Genomic DNA, 15,547 nt, shown 5'->3' with positions numbered 1-15,547 from the left:
GGCTGATTTTGAAACGTGTTCTTTTTCACTGTTTTCATGACTCGCTCATGTGTGATCTTTAATTCTTTAATCCTTATTTTGATGCTTTTGCTAAATGTAGATTCAACATACGGTTTCCATTTCCTGCTGGATTCTGTTTGGTTTGTGTGGAACACGATGAAGCCTCTTTTCCTGAATGTTCTGCCACATTTCAGCCTCCACTTTTCCTGACGGCTCCAACTTCTGTCCACGTTCTCTTTGTTCAGACACTTGTGTGTTTTTCAGCTTAAACTCTTTGGACTTTTTCAGGAACGAAGCAACAAGGACCTGTTTGTCTTTGATTCAGTTACACTGAACTTTACTATGATGAACAAGTCGCACACGTCAAAGCACGACAGAGGCAAAAACTGCTTTATATGAGAAACATATAATATAATATAATATAATATATATATATATATATACATATATATATATACATATATATAATATAATGTACAGGTTTTGTCTCAACTCTCCGTTCTGTTTAAGCTCCAAAAGTTTCCAGAAGACGTGAAGGGAAGACTCTGCAGAAACACATTTGGAGGTTTTGTTTTGGGCCATTCTTCTTTCACACAAACTAGTTTCCTGATCTCCACAAGAAGGTGTTCAAATATTGTGTAGATTCAACGTTTCTCTGCAGATTTGGGGAATTGTTACATCAAAGGTCATTTTCTCCAAATGCATTTCTCTCACACTGTAGACGATGTTTTCCCTCAGAGCAGCTCCTCCTCCTGAAGGATTATTCAACATCTGATTCTGTCTGATTGTTGAGCTTTTCTCTGATAACTCTTTTCTTTATTCTTAAACTAAATAAGATCTGTAGATCCAACACTTCACCAAAGTAAACACAAACATTTAAACCTGGTTATATGTTTGATTCAGATAATCATTAACAATACAGGTCAGATTTGGTCAGATTTACACAGAAAAGGCCTTGAAATAAAATAAACGTTTTCACTGATCTACGGGAAGTTTCAAACTGTTTCCCGTTCGTTCTCCTGCAGTCTCACTTTAAGGCCTTGATTTGATTCATTTCACACACACTGAAGCCAGTAAGTCGTGACACTGAAGAAAACATTCAGTTTTTTCTTTGTTTGCTACAAAGCAAAGCTTCAGTATCTAATGAAGCTTTCTGTGTGATCTGCTGTTTAAAACGCTTCACACGGACAGACCTGGAGATGACGGAGATGTTCAGCTGAAAAAGGCTCCAATCGTCTGTGATATGACAGTTTAAAGTCACATTCTGCTCGTGTGACGCGATCGGCCTCAAACCACAGATGAAAACATGGAGGTTTTGTTGTTTGCAGAGGATGTTGTGCTGCTGAAACAAACATTCAATCAGGTTCTATGAGAAAAGACTCCCGTTAGACTCAGGTTTTTCCAAACTAGGACTAAACCAAGAGCTGGATAAAGAGTCGCACGTGACTCTAAAAGTCTGGGCAATTTTACGATTGCACTGGGAAATTAAATCTAAAGACAAAACCTCTTGGTCGAGTAAATGTTTAAGTAAAAGTTGAATTTTTCTTATTCCAAGTGGGATTTCTGTTTGTTCCATCGTCATTAGATTTGTATATTATCTCCAATTAGCTCAAACCAACTCAAATTCAACGTAAAAAACCTTTATTCAAGTGATTTAAGTCATTTCATTTAAGAGGTCATTTTTCCAGTGTGTTCCCAATGCAATTGCTATTTCAAACTAATAGCAATTATTTCTCACATTTTAGAAATAAATACTAGTTACCAAATTGAAATCATTAGCTTGGTAAGTGTTTGTTTTGCCAGTGTCAATCAGAACTGGTGCTTCAAAACCATTGTTAGCATAGCATAGCATCACTAGCATTGTTGTTAGCAGCATTGTTAGCAGCATTTCTGCAACATTGTTAGTGTAATTTCCGTTATTGTATTGTTAGCGTCATAAGAATCATTAGTGAATTTAGCATAATTAGCAACGTTAGCATTATTAGCATATTTGGTGTTGTTAGAATAATTTGCAACGTTGGCATTAGCATATTTGTAAAAGCATAATTTGTAACGTTGGCATAAGCATATTTGTAAAAGCATAATTTGTAACGTTGGCATCGTTAGCATATTTGGTGTTGATAACATAATTTGCAACGTTAGCATTATTAGCATATTTGGTGTTAGCATAATTTGCAACGTTAGCATTATTAGCATATTTGGTGTTGTTAGCATAATTTGCAACGTTAGCATTATTGGCATATTTGGTGTTGTTAGAATAATTAGCAACGTTAGCATTATTAGCATATTTGGTGTTGTTAGCATAATTAGCAACGCTAGCATTATTAGCATATTTGGTGTTAGCATAATTTGCAACGTTAGCATTATTAGCATATTTGGTGTTAGCATAATTTGCAATGTTGGCATCATTAGCATATTTGTAAAAGCATAATTTGCAATGTTAGCATTATTAGCATATTTGGTGTTAGTATAATTAGCAACGTTGGCATCATTAGCATATTTGGTGTTGTTAGAAACATTAGCGTTAGCATCATTAGCATAGTGAGTCCCGTTAGTGTCATAGCCCTTGTTAGTGCCATTTCTGTTTTCATCAGTGTTCCTTGCATCAATAGCATAATTAGCGCTAGTACCCTAATTAGCATTGTTAGCGTCATAAGAATTAAAAAATCACTAAAACAATTTGTCCTGTGGAGCAATTTAAGCGAAATGAACATTTAAAAAAAGTGACGTAGCCAATAAGACAAAGTAAAACAAGGTGGAAGCTTTTCATATTCAAATCAATAAAGTGTAATATTTGTGCCTGTGCAGAAAAAGTGAAGACCCGAGTGCAGCAGGTCATTAGTGTGACTGTTCTGGCAGGCTGTTAGCGTCATTAGCATCATTAGCATCATTAGCCTTGTTAGCATCGTTAGCTTCGTTAGCCTTGTTAGCGATGCAGGTCCAGAGCCCGTTCCGCCAACACAACTCCACTCCGGTGTCGTCCTTCGTGCTGACAGCGTACTTTAACCTGGGCTCGCTGCGGTGGCTCTTCTTCTGGGCTCTGCTGCTGCTGTACCTCCTCATGATTTTCTCTAACGTCCTGCTCGTCTGCGTCATCGCCCTGAACCGCAGCCTGCACGAGCCCATGTACATGTTCCTCTGCAGCCTCTTCATCAACGAGCTGTACGGCAGCGCGGCCCTGTTCCCCTTTCTGTTAGTCCACATCCTGAGAGACGTCCACATCGTTCCCGCTGCGTTCTGCTTCTTCCAGGTTTACGCCTGGCACGGATATGCCCTCATAGAACATATCACGTTAACAGGCATGTCGTACGATCGCTACGTCGCCATCTGCCACCCGCTCCACTACAGGACACGCATGACCCGAAACAGGACGGCGCCGCTGACTCTCTTCCCCTGGACGTGTGGTTTATTAATACAGGGGATCATGATCGGTTTGAGCTCGTCTTTAGAACATTGCGGAAACGTCATCGATAAAGTTTATTGTGATAATTACTCATTAGTCAAACTCGCCTGCTACGACACGACCATTCTGAATATTTACGGCATTGTGGCGACTTCTTTCTTGGTTGTTTACCCGTTTCTCGTCATTCTGTACATGTATCTCCGTATTCTGAAGGTGTGCTGGGGCGGGGAGAGGCGCACGAGGCAGAAGGCGGCGAACACCTGTGCGCCTCACCTGGCCTCGCTGCTGAACTTCACCGTCGCAGCGTTTTTCGAAGTCCTTCAGAGCCGGTTCGACATGAGCCACCTCCCGAACATGTTGCGTGTTTTCCTGTCCCTGTACTTCCTCCTGTGTCCGCCGCTGTTCAACCCGCTCATCTACGGCTTAGTCCTGACCAACATCAGGCTCATCTGCAGAGGCTTACTGCTCAGAGTCTTCAGGAGGGGCAAATCTGACAGTTAAGCTGTTACTCGCCGACCCCCTGATCAAGGGTTAGGGTTAGAATGTGCAGTAACTTTGGAACCACTTTACTAGTACATTTTCTCTAAAACCCCCCGTTACAGACTTGTGGTATTTACTACACATGTGCATGTACTTGTGTAGTCTGTGCCAGAATGCAAAATATCCAATGGAAAATAAAAATGACATGGAAGTGGCTTGTGTTCTCTTCAAAAGTCCACAAAAGAGATTGTTGTGGACTTTCGAAGAGCACAGGTCCAGCATGCTCCTCTAACAATCAACGGTGCTGCTGTGGAGAGGGTGACCAGCACTGAGCTCCTGGACCATACACACTACATCACTGGTCAAGAAAAGTAATCAGCGTCTCTACTTTCTCCGCAAGCTGAGAAGAGCCAGAGTCCCAGCCTCCGTTATGTGCAACTTCTACAGAGGGACTATAGAGAACATCCTGACCAGCTCCATCACTGTGAGGTTCTTCTACAGAAGGACTATAGAGAGCATCCTGACCAGCTCCATCACTGTGTGGCTCTTCTACAGAGGGACTATAGAGAGCAGCCTGACCATCACTGTGAGGTTCTTCTACAGAGGGACTATAGAGAGCATCCTGACCAGCTCCATCACTGTGTGGCTCTTCTACAGAGGGACTATAGAGAGCAGCCTGACCATCACTGTGAGGTTCTTCTACAGAGGGACTATAGAGAGCATCCTGACCAGCTCCATCACTGTGTGGTTCTTCTACAGAGGGACTATAGAGAGCATCCTGACCAGCTCCATCACTGTGTGGCTCTTCTACAGAGGGACGATAGCGAGCATCCTGACCATCACTGTGTGGTTCTTCTACAGAGGGACGATAGCGAGCATCCTGACCATCACTGTGAGGTTCTTCTACAGAGGGACTATAGAGAGCATCCTGACCAGCTCCATCACTGTGTGGCACGGCCCCAGTGCTGCCAAAGGAGCCTCCAGAGCATCGTGAGCAGCAGAGAAGATCTGTGGAGCCACTCTCCCCTCTATCAAGGAGATGTTCTCCCCCCTCGCACCCATCACACAGTCTCTTCAAGGTTTTGCCGTCAGGGAGGAGACTGCGGAATCTACGGGCCAGTTCCAGTCGACTGAGGAACAGTTTTGTACACAGGGCCATCGGGAAGCTGAACTCCCTAAACCGAACCCTAAACCGAACCCAAAACCGAACCTTAAACCGAATCTTAAATCGAATCCTGAACCGAACCCTAAACCAAACCTTAAACCAAACCCTAAACCAAACCCTAAACCAAACCCTAAACCAAACCTTAAACCAAACCCTAAACCAAACCCTAAACCGAACCTTAAACAGGTGAAGCCGCATTTTGTAATAAAAGTTCAGAATGTAATAAAATGTTTTCTTCAACAAAACCACATTTTGTGATAATTACGATGGAGCCGTCAGGCCCTGGCGCTTACTTCACTCTTCATGTAACTTTAAAGCTGTGTCTCCTGGAACAATGCACTGAACAAAACAGGAAGTGTTGCCCCTGGTTCCTGGTTCGTCCACTCCTTCAACTGAAGCCTTTAAAACTCAGAGACTCTGCTCCTCCACTTGTGTCGCCTCGATGTTTAGAAACGTTTTTTAGAAAGTAGTTGATGATCTTGTGATTCGTGATTTACTTTATAATCAGTAACACTTTAGACAAAATGTAGATTTGACATGTGGCTATTTACAACTGTTTGCTTTGTTTTTGACATTGTTCGTGTCGACTTTACGGCCTGATTTTTTACTGGACTCGTGACTAGGGCTGGGCTGTATTGACAAGAATGAACATTTCAGAAATTTAGACAAAGATGCAATAAAGAAGCAATAATTTTGCAAACCATCAGAAATATGCTATAAAGTTCTGGCAAACATCTAAGTTAACGTTGCTTTGCCTCCACAAAAGTGAAGAGGAAAAAAACACTTGAAACCTTTTATTGAAAGATTTCACTTCCTGTTTACTTCAATTGTATTTTTTAACAGCAGCTTTTGCAACTTTTTGGTGATTTCTTGACTCTGGAGATGAACTCGATGTTGTAAATTTTCACATCTTCCAAACAGTAATTTGATCTCATTTTGTAGACGATTCATTCCTCACCTTTTACTGACTGAACCGAGCCTGAACTCTGTCTTTCCCTGTGCACCTAAAGGCCTTATTCCTTATTTTGTTTTGTGGAATGAACTCTGTTTAGTGTATATGTATATATTAGTATATATATCTGTTCAGTATGAAGCTTTTGTGTCAGTTTCATGAACTTGCAGCCTAGTTTCCAGCAGCATTTCTGTGACTCTTAAAGATGTGAGTTGAGTTTATTAATTAATCCTTGTGAAGATTTATAATGTTAGAAATGTGTTTGGAAAGTTGAGATTGAGCTTTCACTGACTTTTTACTGGAAAAGTCCAGGAATTATGACAGAACTGTCTGTAAACATCAGCATTATGACGGTTTAAAGGGAGATTTTTCCGTATCATTGTGACTCGTTCCGGCTTTTTGATTTCACATGAACTCACTACATGTGAACCACTATTATTATCACCACATGATACTAGAGAAAATATCTGAGTGTGAATTATCTGACAATATAAAGACTGAGATTAGATTGTAACGTGAACTGTTGAACAAATACGAGAATAACATGTATTTCAGATCATGTTTGTAGAGCTCAGAACTACAGGGTTTGCAGCTTACACATGTAAAAAGACCCCACGGAGAACAGATATTTCTTGTTTGTGAAGGATGTGGTGTTGATGAGATCATGAGTCTGATTTTTCACAAAAACAATGGATTGAATTCAAGTTAGGAGAGACGAGAGATGGGCCGTTAATAAACAGGGAATATATCAGTTTTGTTTTGCTTCATTCATGTGTAAATTCCTGTAATCCTACAAAGTTTGTAGCATTTTTAATCTTCTTCACGTTTCTTCAAACAAGTCAAACAGTCACAACATAAAACACCAATGTTAGGGCGTCTACAGGTGTTTGTAAAAGTAATTAATGCTTATTATGACAAATGGATGTGGTTCTGGGTCATTTAGTCTGAATGATAATCCTGTGTGAAATGTACTTTGTTTATATGTAAACCCTTTTTTATAAACTGTATTTGTGTCTAAAAGTCTCCTATGGACGAAAAGCAGAATAACAGAACAATGCCTCTGGTTTTCCCAGTGATATTTTGTCCAAATCAAATGGATAAACGAGAGAGCTGCACAAAGTGCTAATAACACTTATGCCTTTTCCTAAATACTCTTAGATTTGATGTTGTTGCAACGATTCAAGTTACGTTTTTGATCTGATTGTGATTATTACAGTATATAAACTTTTGAAAGTTCACTCCTGCATTAGCATCATTAGTATTAGCCTTGATTTTCCATTGGTGTCATTAGCATCGTTAGCCTTGTTAGCCTCATTAGCCTTGCTAGCATCATTAGCCTTGTTAGCATCGTTAGCCTTGCTAGCATCATTAGCCTTTCTAGCATCGTTAGCCTTGTTAGCGATGCAGGTCCAGAGCCCGTTCCGCCAACACAACTCCACTCCGGTGTCGTCCTTCGTGCTGACAGCGTACTTTAACCTGGGCTCGCTGCGGTGGCTCTTCTTCTGGGCTCTGCTGCTGCTGTACCTCCTCATGATCTTCTCTAACGTCCTGCTCGTCTGCGTCATCGCCCTGAACCGCAGCCTGCACGAGCCCATGTACATGTTCCTCTGCAGCCTCTTCATCAACGAGCTGTACGGCAGCGCGGCCCTGTTCCCCTTTCTGTTAGTCCACATCCTGAGAGACGTCCACACCGTCCCCGCGCCGCTCTGCTTCATCCAGATCTATGTCATGCATGGATACGGGATCATACAGCTCCAGACGTTAGCCGGTATGTCGTACGATCGCTACGTCGCCATCTGCCACCCGCTCCACTACAGAGTGCGCATGAGCCGAAACAGGACGGCGGCGCTGATTCTCTTCCCGTGGATTTATTCTATGTTTTCTTTGGGAAACACCATCGGTTTGAGTTCGTCTCTTGAGCTTTGCGGGAACGATATCGATAAAGTTTACTGCGGTAATTACCCCATAGTCAAACTCGCCTGCTACGATACAACTATTCTCAATATATACGGCATTGTGGCGACTTTCAATGCAATTGTTTGCCCGCTTATTGTCATTTTCTACATGTATTTCCGTATTCTAAAGGTGTGCTGGCGCGGGGAGAGGCGCACGAGGCAGAAGGCGGTGAACACCTGCGCGCCTCACCTGGCCTCAGTGCTGAACTTCTCTGTCGCAGCGGTTTTTGAAATCCTTCAGGGCAGATTCGACATGAGCCGCGTTCCGAAAATGTTGCGCATTTTCCTGTCCCTGTACTTCTTCCTGTGTCAGCCGCTGTTCAACCCGCTCATCTACGGCTTAGTCCTGACCAACATCAGGCTCATCTGCAGAGGCTTACTGCTCAGAGTCTTCAGGAGGGGCAAATCTGACAGTTAAGCCGTTACTCACGTCCCCCTGATCAAGGGTTAGGGTTAGAATGTGCAGTAACTTTGGAACCACTTTACTAGTACATTTTCTCTAAAACCCCCCGTTACAGACTTGTGGTATTTACTACACACGTGCATATACTTGTGTAGTCTGTGCCAGAATGCAAAATGTCCAATGGAGAATAAAAATGACATGTATTTGCAAGCATGGAAGTGGCTTGTGTTCTCTTCAAAAGTCCACAAAAGAGATTGTTGTGGACTTTCGAAGAGCACAGGTCCCGCATGCTCCTCTAACAATCAACGGTGCTGCTGTGGAGAAGGTGACCGGCACTAAGCTCCTGGACCATGCACACTACATCACTGGTCAAGAAAAGTAATCAGCGTCTCTACTTTCTCCGCAAGCTGAGAAGAGCCAGAGTCCCAGCCTGCGTTATGTGCAACTTCTACAGAGGGACTATAGAGAGCATCCTGACCATCACTGTGAGGTTCTTCTACAGAGGGACTATAGAGAGCATCCTGACCAGCTCCATCACTGTGTGGTTCTTCTACAGAGGGACTATAGAGAGCATCCTGACCAGCTCCATCACTGTGTGGTTCTTCTACAGAGGGACGATAGAGAGCATCCTGACCATCACTGTGAGGTTCTTCTACAGAGGGACTATTGAGAGCATCCTGACCATCACTGTGAGGTTCTTCTACAGAAGGACTATAGAGAGCATCCTGACCAGCTCCATCACTGTGAGGTTCTTCTACAGAGGGACGATAGAGAGCATCCTGACCAGCTCCATCACTGTGTGGCACGGCCCCAGTGCTGCCAAAGGAGCCTCCAGAGCATCGTGAGCAGCAGAGAAGATCTGTGGAGCCCCTCTCCCCTCTATTAAGGAGATGTTCTCCCCCCGTCTCACCCGCAAAGGGGACCCCTCGCACCGATCACACAGTCTCTTCAAGGTTTTGCCGTCAGGGAGGAGACTGCGGAATCTACAGGCCAGTTCCAGTCGACTGAGGAACAGTTTTGTACACAGGGCCATCGGGAAGCTGAACTCCCTAAACCGAACCCAAAACCGAACCTTAAACAGAACCCTAAACCAAACCTTAAATCGAATCCTGAACCGAACCCTAAACCGAACCTTAAACCGAACCTTAAATCGAATCCTGAACCGAACCCTAAACCAAACCTTAAACCGAACCTTAAACCGAACCTTAAACCAAACCCTAAACCAAACCTTAAACCAAACCTTAAACCAAACCCTAAACCAAACCCTAAACCGACCCTAAACCAAACCTTAAACCGAACCCTAAACCGAACCTAAACCGAACCCTAAACCGAACCCTAAACCAAACCCTAAACCGAACCCTAAACCGAACCTTAAACAGGTGAAGCCGCATTTTGTAATAAAAGTTCAGAATGTAATCAAATGTTTTCTTCAACAAAACCACATTTTGTGATAATTACGATGGAGCCGTCAGGCCCTGGCACTTACTTCACTCTTCATGTAACTTTAAAGCTGTGTCTCCTGGAACAATGCACTTGAACAAAACAGGAAGTGTTGCCCCTGGTTCCTGGTTCGTCCACTCCTTCAACTGAAGCCTTTAAAACTCAGAGACTCTGCTCCTCCACTTGTGTCGCCTCCATGTTTAGAAGCGTTTTTTAGAAAGTAGTTGATGATCTTGTGATTCGTGATTTACTTTATAATTGATAATACTTTAGACAAAATGTAGATTTGACATGTGACTATTTACAACTGTTTGCTTTGTTTTTGACATTGTTCATGTCGACTTTACGGCCTGATTTTTTTTACTGAACTCGTGACTAGGGCTGGGCTGTATTGACAAGAATGAACATTTCAGAAATTTAGACAAAGAAGCAATAATTTTGCAAACCATCAGAAATATGCTATAAATTTCTGGCAAACATCTAAGTTAACGTTGCTTTGCCTCCACAAAAGTGAAGAGGAAAAAAACACTTGAAACCTTTTATTGAAAGATTTCACTTCCAGTTTACTTCAATTGTATTTTTTAACAGCAGCTTTTGCAACTTTTTGGTGATTTCTTGACTCTGGAGATGAACTCGATGTTGTAAATTTTCACATCTTCCAAACAGTAATTTGATCTCATCTTGTAGATGATTCATTCCTCACCTTTTACTGACTGAACCGAGCCTGAACTCTGTCTTTCCCTGTGCACCTAAAGGCCTTATTCCTTATTTTGTTTTGTGGAATGAACTCTGTTTAGTATATATGTGTATATATTAGTATATGGATCTGTTTTTAGTATGAAGCTTTTGTGTCAGTTTCATGAACTTGCAGCCTAGTTTCCAGCAGCATTTCTGTGACTCTTAAAGATGTGAGTTGAGCTTATTAATTAATCCTTGTGAAGATTTATAATGTTAGAAATGTGTTTGCAAAGTTGAGATTGAGCTTTCACTGACTTTTTACTGGAAAAGTCCAGGAATTATGACAGAACTGTCTGTAAACATCAGCATTATGACGGTTTAAAGGGAGATTTTTCCGTATCATTGTGACTCGTTCCGGCTTTTTGATTTCACATGAACTCACTACATGTGAACCACTATTATTATCACCACATGATACAAGAGAAAATATCTGAGTGTGAATTATCTGACAATATAAAGACTGAGATTAGATTGTAACGTGAACTGTTGAACAAATACGAGAATAACATGTATTTCAGATCATGTTTGTAGAGCTCAGAACTACAGGGTTTGCAGCTTACACATGTAAAAAGACCCCACGGAGAACAGATATTTCTTGTTTGTGAAGGATGTGGTGTTGATGAGATCATGAGTCTGATTTTACACAAAAACAATGAATTGAATTCAAGTTAGGAGAAACTAGAGATGGGCCGTTAATAAACCGGGAATATATCAGTTTTGTTTCGCTTCATTCATGTGTAAATTCCTGTAATCCAACAAAGTTTGTAGCATTTTTAATCTTCTTCACGTTTCTTCAAACAAGTCACAAAACAGTCACAACATAAAATACCAATGTTAGGGCGTCTACAGGTGTTTGTAAAAGTAATTAATGCTTATTATGACAAATGGATGTGGTTCTGGGTCATTTAGTCTGAATGATAATCCTGTGTGAAATGTACTTTGTTTATATGTAAACTCTTTTTCATAAACTGTATTTGTGTCTAAAAGTCTCCTATGGACAATAAGAAGTTTAACAGAACAATACCTCTGGTTTTTCCAGTGATATTTTGTCCAAATCAAATGGATAAACGAGAGACCTGCACAAAGTGCTAATAACACTTATGCCTTTTCCTAAATACTCTTAGATTTGATGTTGTTGCAACGATTCAAGTTACGTTTTTGATCTGATTGTGATTATTACAGTATATAAACTTTTGAAAGTTCACTCCTGCATTAGCATCATTAGTATTAGCCTTGATTTTCCATTGGTGTCATTAGCATCGTTAGCCTTGTTAGCCTCATTAGCCTTGTTAGCATCATTAGCCTTGTTAGCATCGTTAGCCTTGCTAGCATCATTAGCCTTTCTAGCATCGTTAGCCTTGTTAGCGATGCAGGTCCAGAGCCCGTTCCGGCGACACAACTCCACTCCGGTGTCGTCCTTCGTGCTGACAGCGTACTTTAACCTGGGCTCGCTGCGGTGGCTCTTCTTCTGGGCTCTGCTGCTGCTGTACCTCCTCATGATTTTCTCTAACGTCCTGCTCGTCTGCGTCATCGCCCTGAACCGCAGCCTGCACGAGCCCATGTACATGTTCCTCTGCAGCCTCTTCATCAACGAGCTGTACGGCAGCGCGGCCCTGTTCCCCTTTCTGTTAGTCCACATCCTGAGAGACGTCCACACCGTTCCTGCATCGTTCTGCTTCTTCCAGATCTATGTCATGCACGGATACGGCATGATAGAAATGCTGACGTTGATGGGAATGTCGTACGATCGCTACGCCGCCATCTGCCACCCGCTCCACTACAGAGTGCGCATGAGCCGAAGCAGGACGGCGGCGCTGATTCTCTTCCCGTGGATTTATTCTATGTTAGCTTTGGGAAACACCATCGGTTTGAGTTCGTCTCTTGAGCTTTGTGGGAACGATATCGATAAAGTTTACTGCGGTAATTACCCCATAGTCAAACTCGCCTGCTACGACACGACTATTCTCAATATATACGGCATTGTGGCGACTTTCAATGCAATTGTTTGCCCGCTTATTGTCATTTTCTACATGTATTTCCGTATTCTGAAGGTGTGCTGGCGCGGGGAGAGGCGCACGAGGCAGAAGGCGATGAACACCTGCGCGCCTCACCTGGCCTCAGTGCTGAACTTCACGGTCGCAGCGGTTTTTGAAATCCTTCAGGGCAGATTCGACATGAGCCGCGTTCCGAAAATGTTGCGCATTTTCCTGTCCCTGTACTTCTTCCTGTGTCCGCCGCTGTTCAACCCGCTCATCTACGGCTTAGTCCTGACCAACATCAGGCTCATCTGCAGAGGCTTACTGCTCAGAGTCTTCAGGAGGGGCAACTCTGACAGTTAAGCCGTTACTCACGCCCCCCTGATCAAGGGTTAGGGTTAGAATGTGCAGTAACTTTGGAACCACTTTACTAGTACATTTTCTCTAAAACTCCCCGTTACAGACTTGTGGTATTTACTACACACGTGCATATACTTGTGTAGTCTGTGCCAGAATGCAAAATATCCAATGGAAAATAAAAATGACATGGAAGTGGCTTGTGTTCTCTTCAAAAGTCCACAAAAGAGATTGTTGTGGACTTTCAAAGAGCACAGGTCCAGCATGCTCCTCTAACAATCAACGGTGCTGCTGTGGAGAGGGTGACCAGCACAAAGCTCCTGGACCATGCACACTACATCACTGGTCAAGAAAAGTAATCAGCGTCTCTACTTCCTCCGCAAGCTGAGAAGAGCCAGAGTCCCAGCCTGCGTTATGTACAACTTCTACTGAGCGACGATAGAGAACATCCTGACCAGCTCCATCACTGTGAGGTTCTTCTACAGAGAGACCATAGAGAGCATCCTGACCATCACTGTGAGGTTCTTCTACAGAGGGACTATAGAGAGCATCCTGACCATCACTGTGAGGTTCTTCTACAGAGGGATTATAGAGCATCCTGACCAGCTCCATCACTGTGAGGTTCTTCTACAGAGGGACTATAGAGAGCATCCTGACCATCACTGTGAGGTTCTTCTACAGAGGGACTATAGAGAGCATCCTGATCAGCTCCATCACTGTGTGGCACGGCCCCAACACTGCCAAAGGAGCCTCCAGAGCATCGTGAGCAGCAGAGAAGATCTGTGGAGCCCCTCTCCCCTCTATTAAGGAGATGTTCTCCCCCCGTCTCACCCGCAAAGGGGACCCCTCGCACCCATCACACAGTCTCTTCAAGGTTTTGCCGTCAGGGAGGAGACTGCGGAATCTACGGCCAGTTCCAGTCGACTGAGGAACAGTTTTGTACACAGGGCCATCGGGAAGCTGAACTCCCCCTCCCCCCACTCCACAACCAAGGATGAGGGAAACATAATTTCAAGCCATTCACATGGTTTGACAAATAAAAAATCTTGAATATATAGACACAGCAAGAGACCTTTACAGGACTGATGGGTTTTTATGATGGAGTTGATACGACACATATATATATATACATTTTCACTGTTGATGCAAGACCTGACATGTTTACAGAATGATGAGATGTTAGGCGTGGGCAGCTGACATTCGAAGGGGGTCCAAAACCCAAAACCGAACCCTAAACCTGACCCTTAACCTGACCCTAAACCGAACCCTAAACCTGACCCTAAACCGAACCCTAAACCAAACCCTAAACCCGAACCCTAAACCCGAACCCTAAACCCGAACCCTTAACCTGACCCTAAACCCGAACCCTAAACCCGAACCCTAAACCGAACCCTTAACCTGACCCTAAACCGAACCCTAAACCTGACCCTAAACCGAACCCTAAACCAAACCCTAAACCCGAACCCTAAACCCGAACCCTAAACCCGAACCCTAAACCGAACCCTTAACCTGACCCTAAACCGAACCCTAAACCGAACCCTAAACCTGACCCTAAACCGAACCCTAAACCAAACCCTAAACCGAACCCTAAACCTGACCCTAAACCGAACCCTAAACCAAACCCTAAACCTGACCCTTAACCTGACCCTAAACCGAACCCTAAACCAAACCCTAAACCAAACCCTAAACCGAACCCTTAGCCTGACCCTAAACCGAACCCTAAACCCGAACCCTAAACCAAACCCTAAACCAAACCCTAAACCGAACCCTTAACCTGACCCTAAACCGAACCCTAAACCCGAACCCTATACCCGAACCCTAAACCGAACCCTAAACCTGACCTTAAACCGAACCCTTAACCTGACCCTAAACCGAACCCTAAACCCGAACCCTTAACCTGACCCTAAACCGAACCCTAAACCGAACCCTAAACCTGACCCTAAACCGAACCCTAAACCGAACCCTAAACCGAACCCTAAACCTGACCCTAAACCGAACCCTAAACCCGAACCCTAAACCGAACCCTTAACCTGACCCTAAACCCGAACCCTATACCCGAACCCTTAACCTGACCCTAAACCCGAACCCTAAACCGAACCCTTAACCTGACCCTAAACCGAACCCTAAACCGAACCCTAAACCTGACCCTAAACCGAACCCTAAACCCGAACCCTAAACCGAACCCTTAACCTGACCCTAAACCCGAACCCTATACCCGAACCCTTAACCTGACCCTAAACCCGAACCCTATACCCGAACCCTTAACCTGACCCTAAACCCGAACCCTAAACCGAACCCTTAACCTGACCCTAAACCCGAACCCTATACCCGAACCCTTAACCTGACCCTAAACCCGAACCCTAAACCGAACCCTAAACCTGACCCTAAACCGAACCCTAAACCAAACCCTAAACCGAACCCTTAACCCGAACCCTAAACCGAACCCTAAACCCGAACCCTAAACCGAACCCTAAACCCGAACCCTAAACCCGAACCCTAAACCCGAACCCTAAACCGAACCCTAAACCCGAACCCTAAACCCGAACCCTAAACCCGAACCCTAAACCCGACCCTTAACCTGACCCTAAACCGAACCCTAAACCGAACCCTAAACCAAACCCTAAACCAAACCCTAAACCTGACCCTAAACCAAACCCTAAACCGAACCCTTAACCAAA

General features: G+C 43.6%; 4 protein-coding genes across 4 annotated transcripts in view; 3 read left to right on the top strand and 1 right to left on the bottom strand.

Annotated features, from left to right (window-relative positions):
- Positions 1-15,547, bottom strand: part of LOC306971884 (olfactory receptor 6N1-like) — a gene marked incomplete at both ends in the record, with an annotated part of 125,952 nt that overhangs the window by 39,977 nt on the left and 70,428 nt on the right. The gene's annotated exons all lie outside the window — the stretch shown is intronic.
- Positions 2,933-3,904, top strand: LOC306971898 (olfactory receptor 10A6-like; the record flags this gene model as incomplete). Its single annotated transcript, XM_079568338.1, has 1 exon — positions 2,933-3,904. The coding sequence occupies one exon, from the start codon at positions 2,933-2,935 to the stop codon at positions 3,902-3,904; it is 972 nt and encodes a 323-aa protein (XP_079424464.1).
- LOC306971897 (olfactory receptor 10A6-like) lies at positions 7,402-8,373 on the top strand (the record flags this gene model as incomplete). Its single annotated transcript, XM_079568337.1, has 1 exon — positions 7,402-8,373. One exon carries the CDS (start codon positions 7,402-7,404, stop codon positions 8,371-8,373), a length of 972 nt encoding a protein of 323 aa, XP_079424463.1.
- Positions 11,904-12,875, top strand: LOC306971896 (olfactory receptor 10A3-like; the record flags this gene model as incomplete). Its single annotated transcript, XM_079568336.1, has 1 exon — positions 11,904-12,875. The coding sequence occupies one exon, from the start codon at positions 11,904-11,906 to the stop codon at positions 12,873-12,875; it is 972 nt and encodes a 323-aa protein (XP_079424462.1).

This window comes from Gobius niger (genome assembly GCF_951799975.1).
Source record: "Gobius niger genome assembly, chromosome: 12".
In the NCBI taxonomy this organism is placed as follows: Eukaryota; Metazoa; Chordata; class Actinopteri; order Gobiiformes; family Gobiidae; genus Gobius; species Gobius niger.
This window is presented reverse-complemented; position numbering and strand designations above follow the sequence as displayed.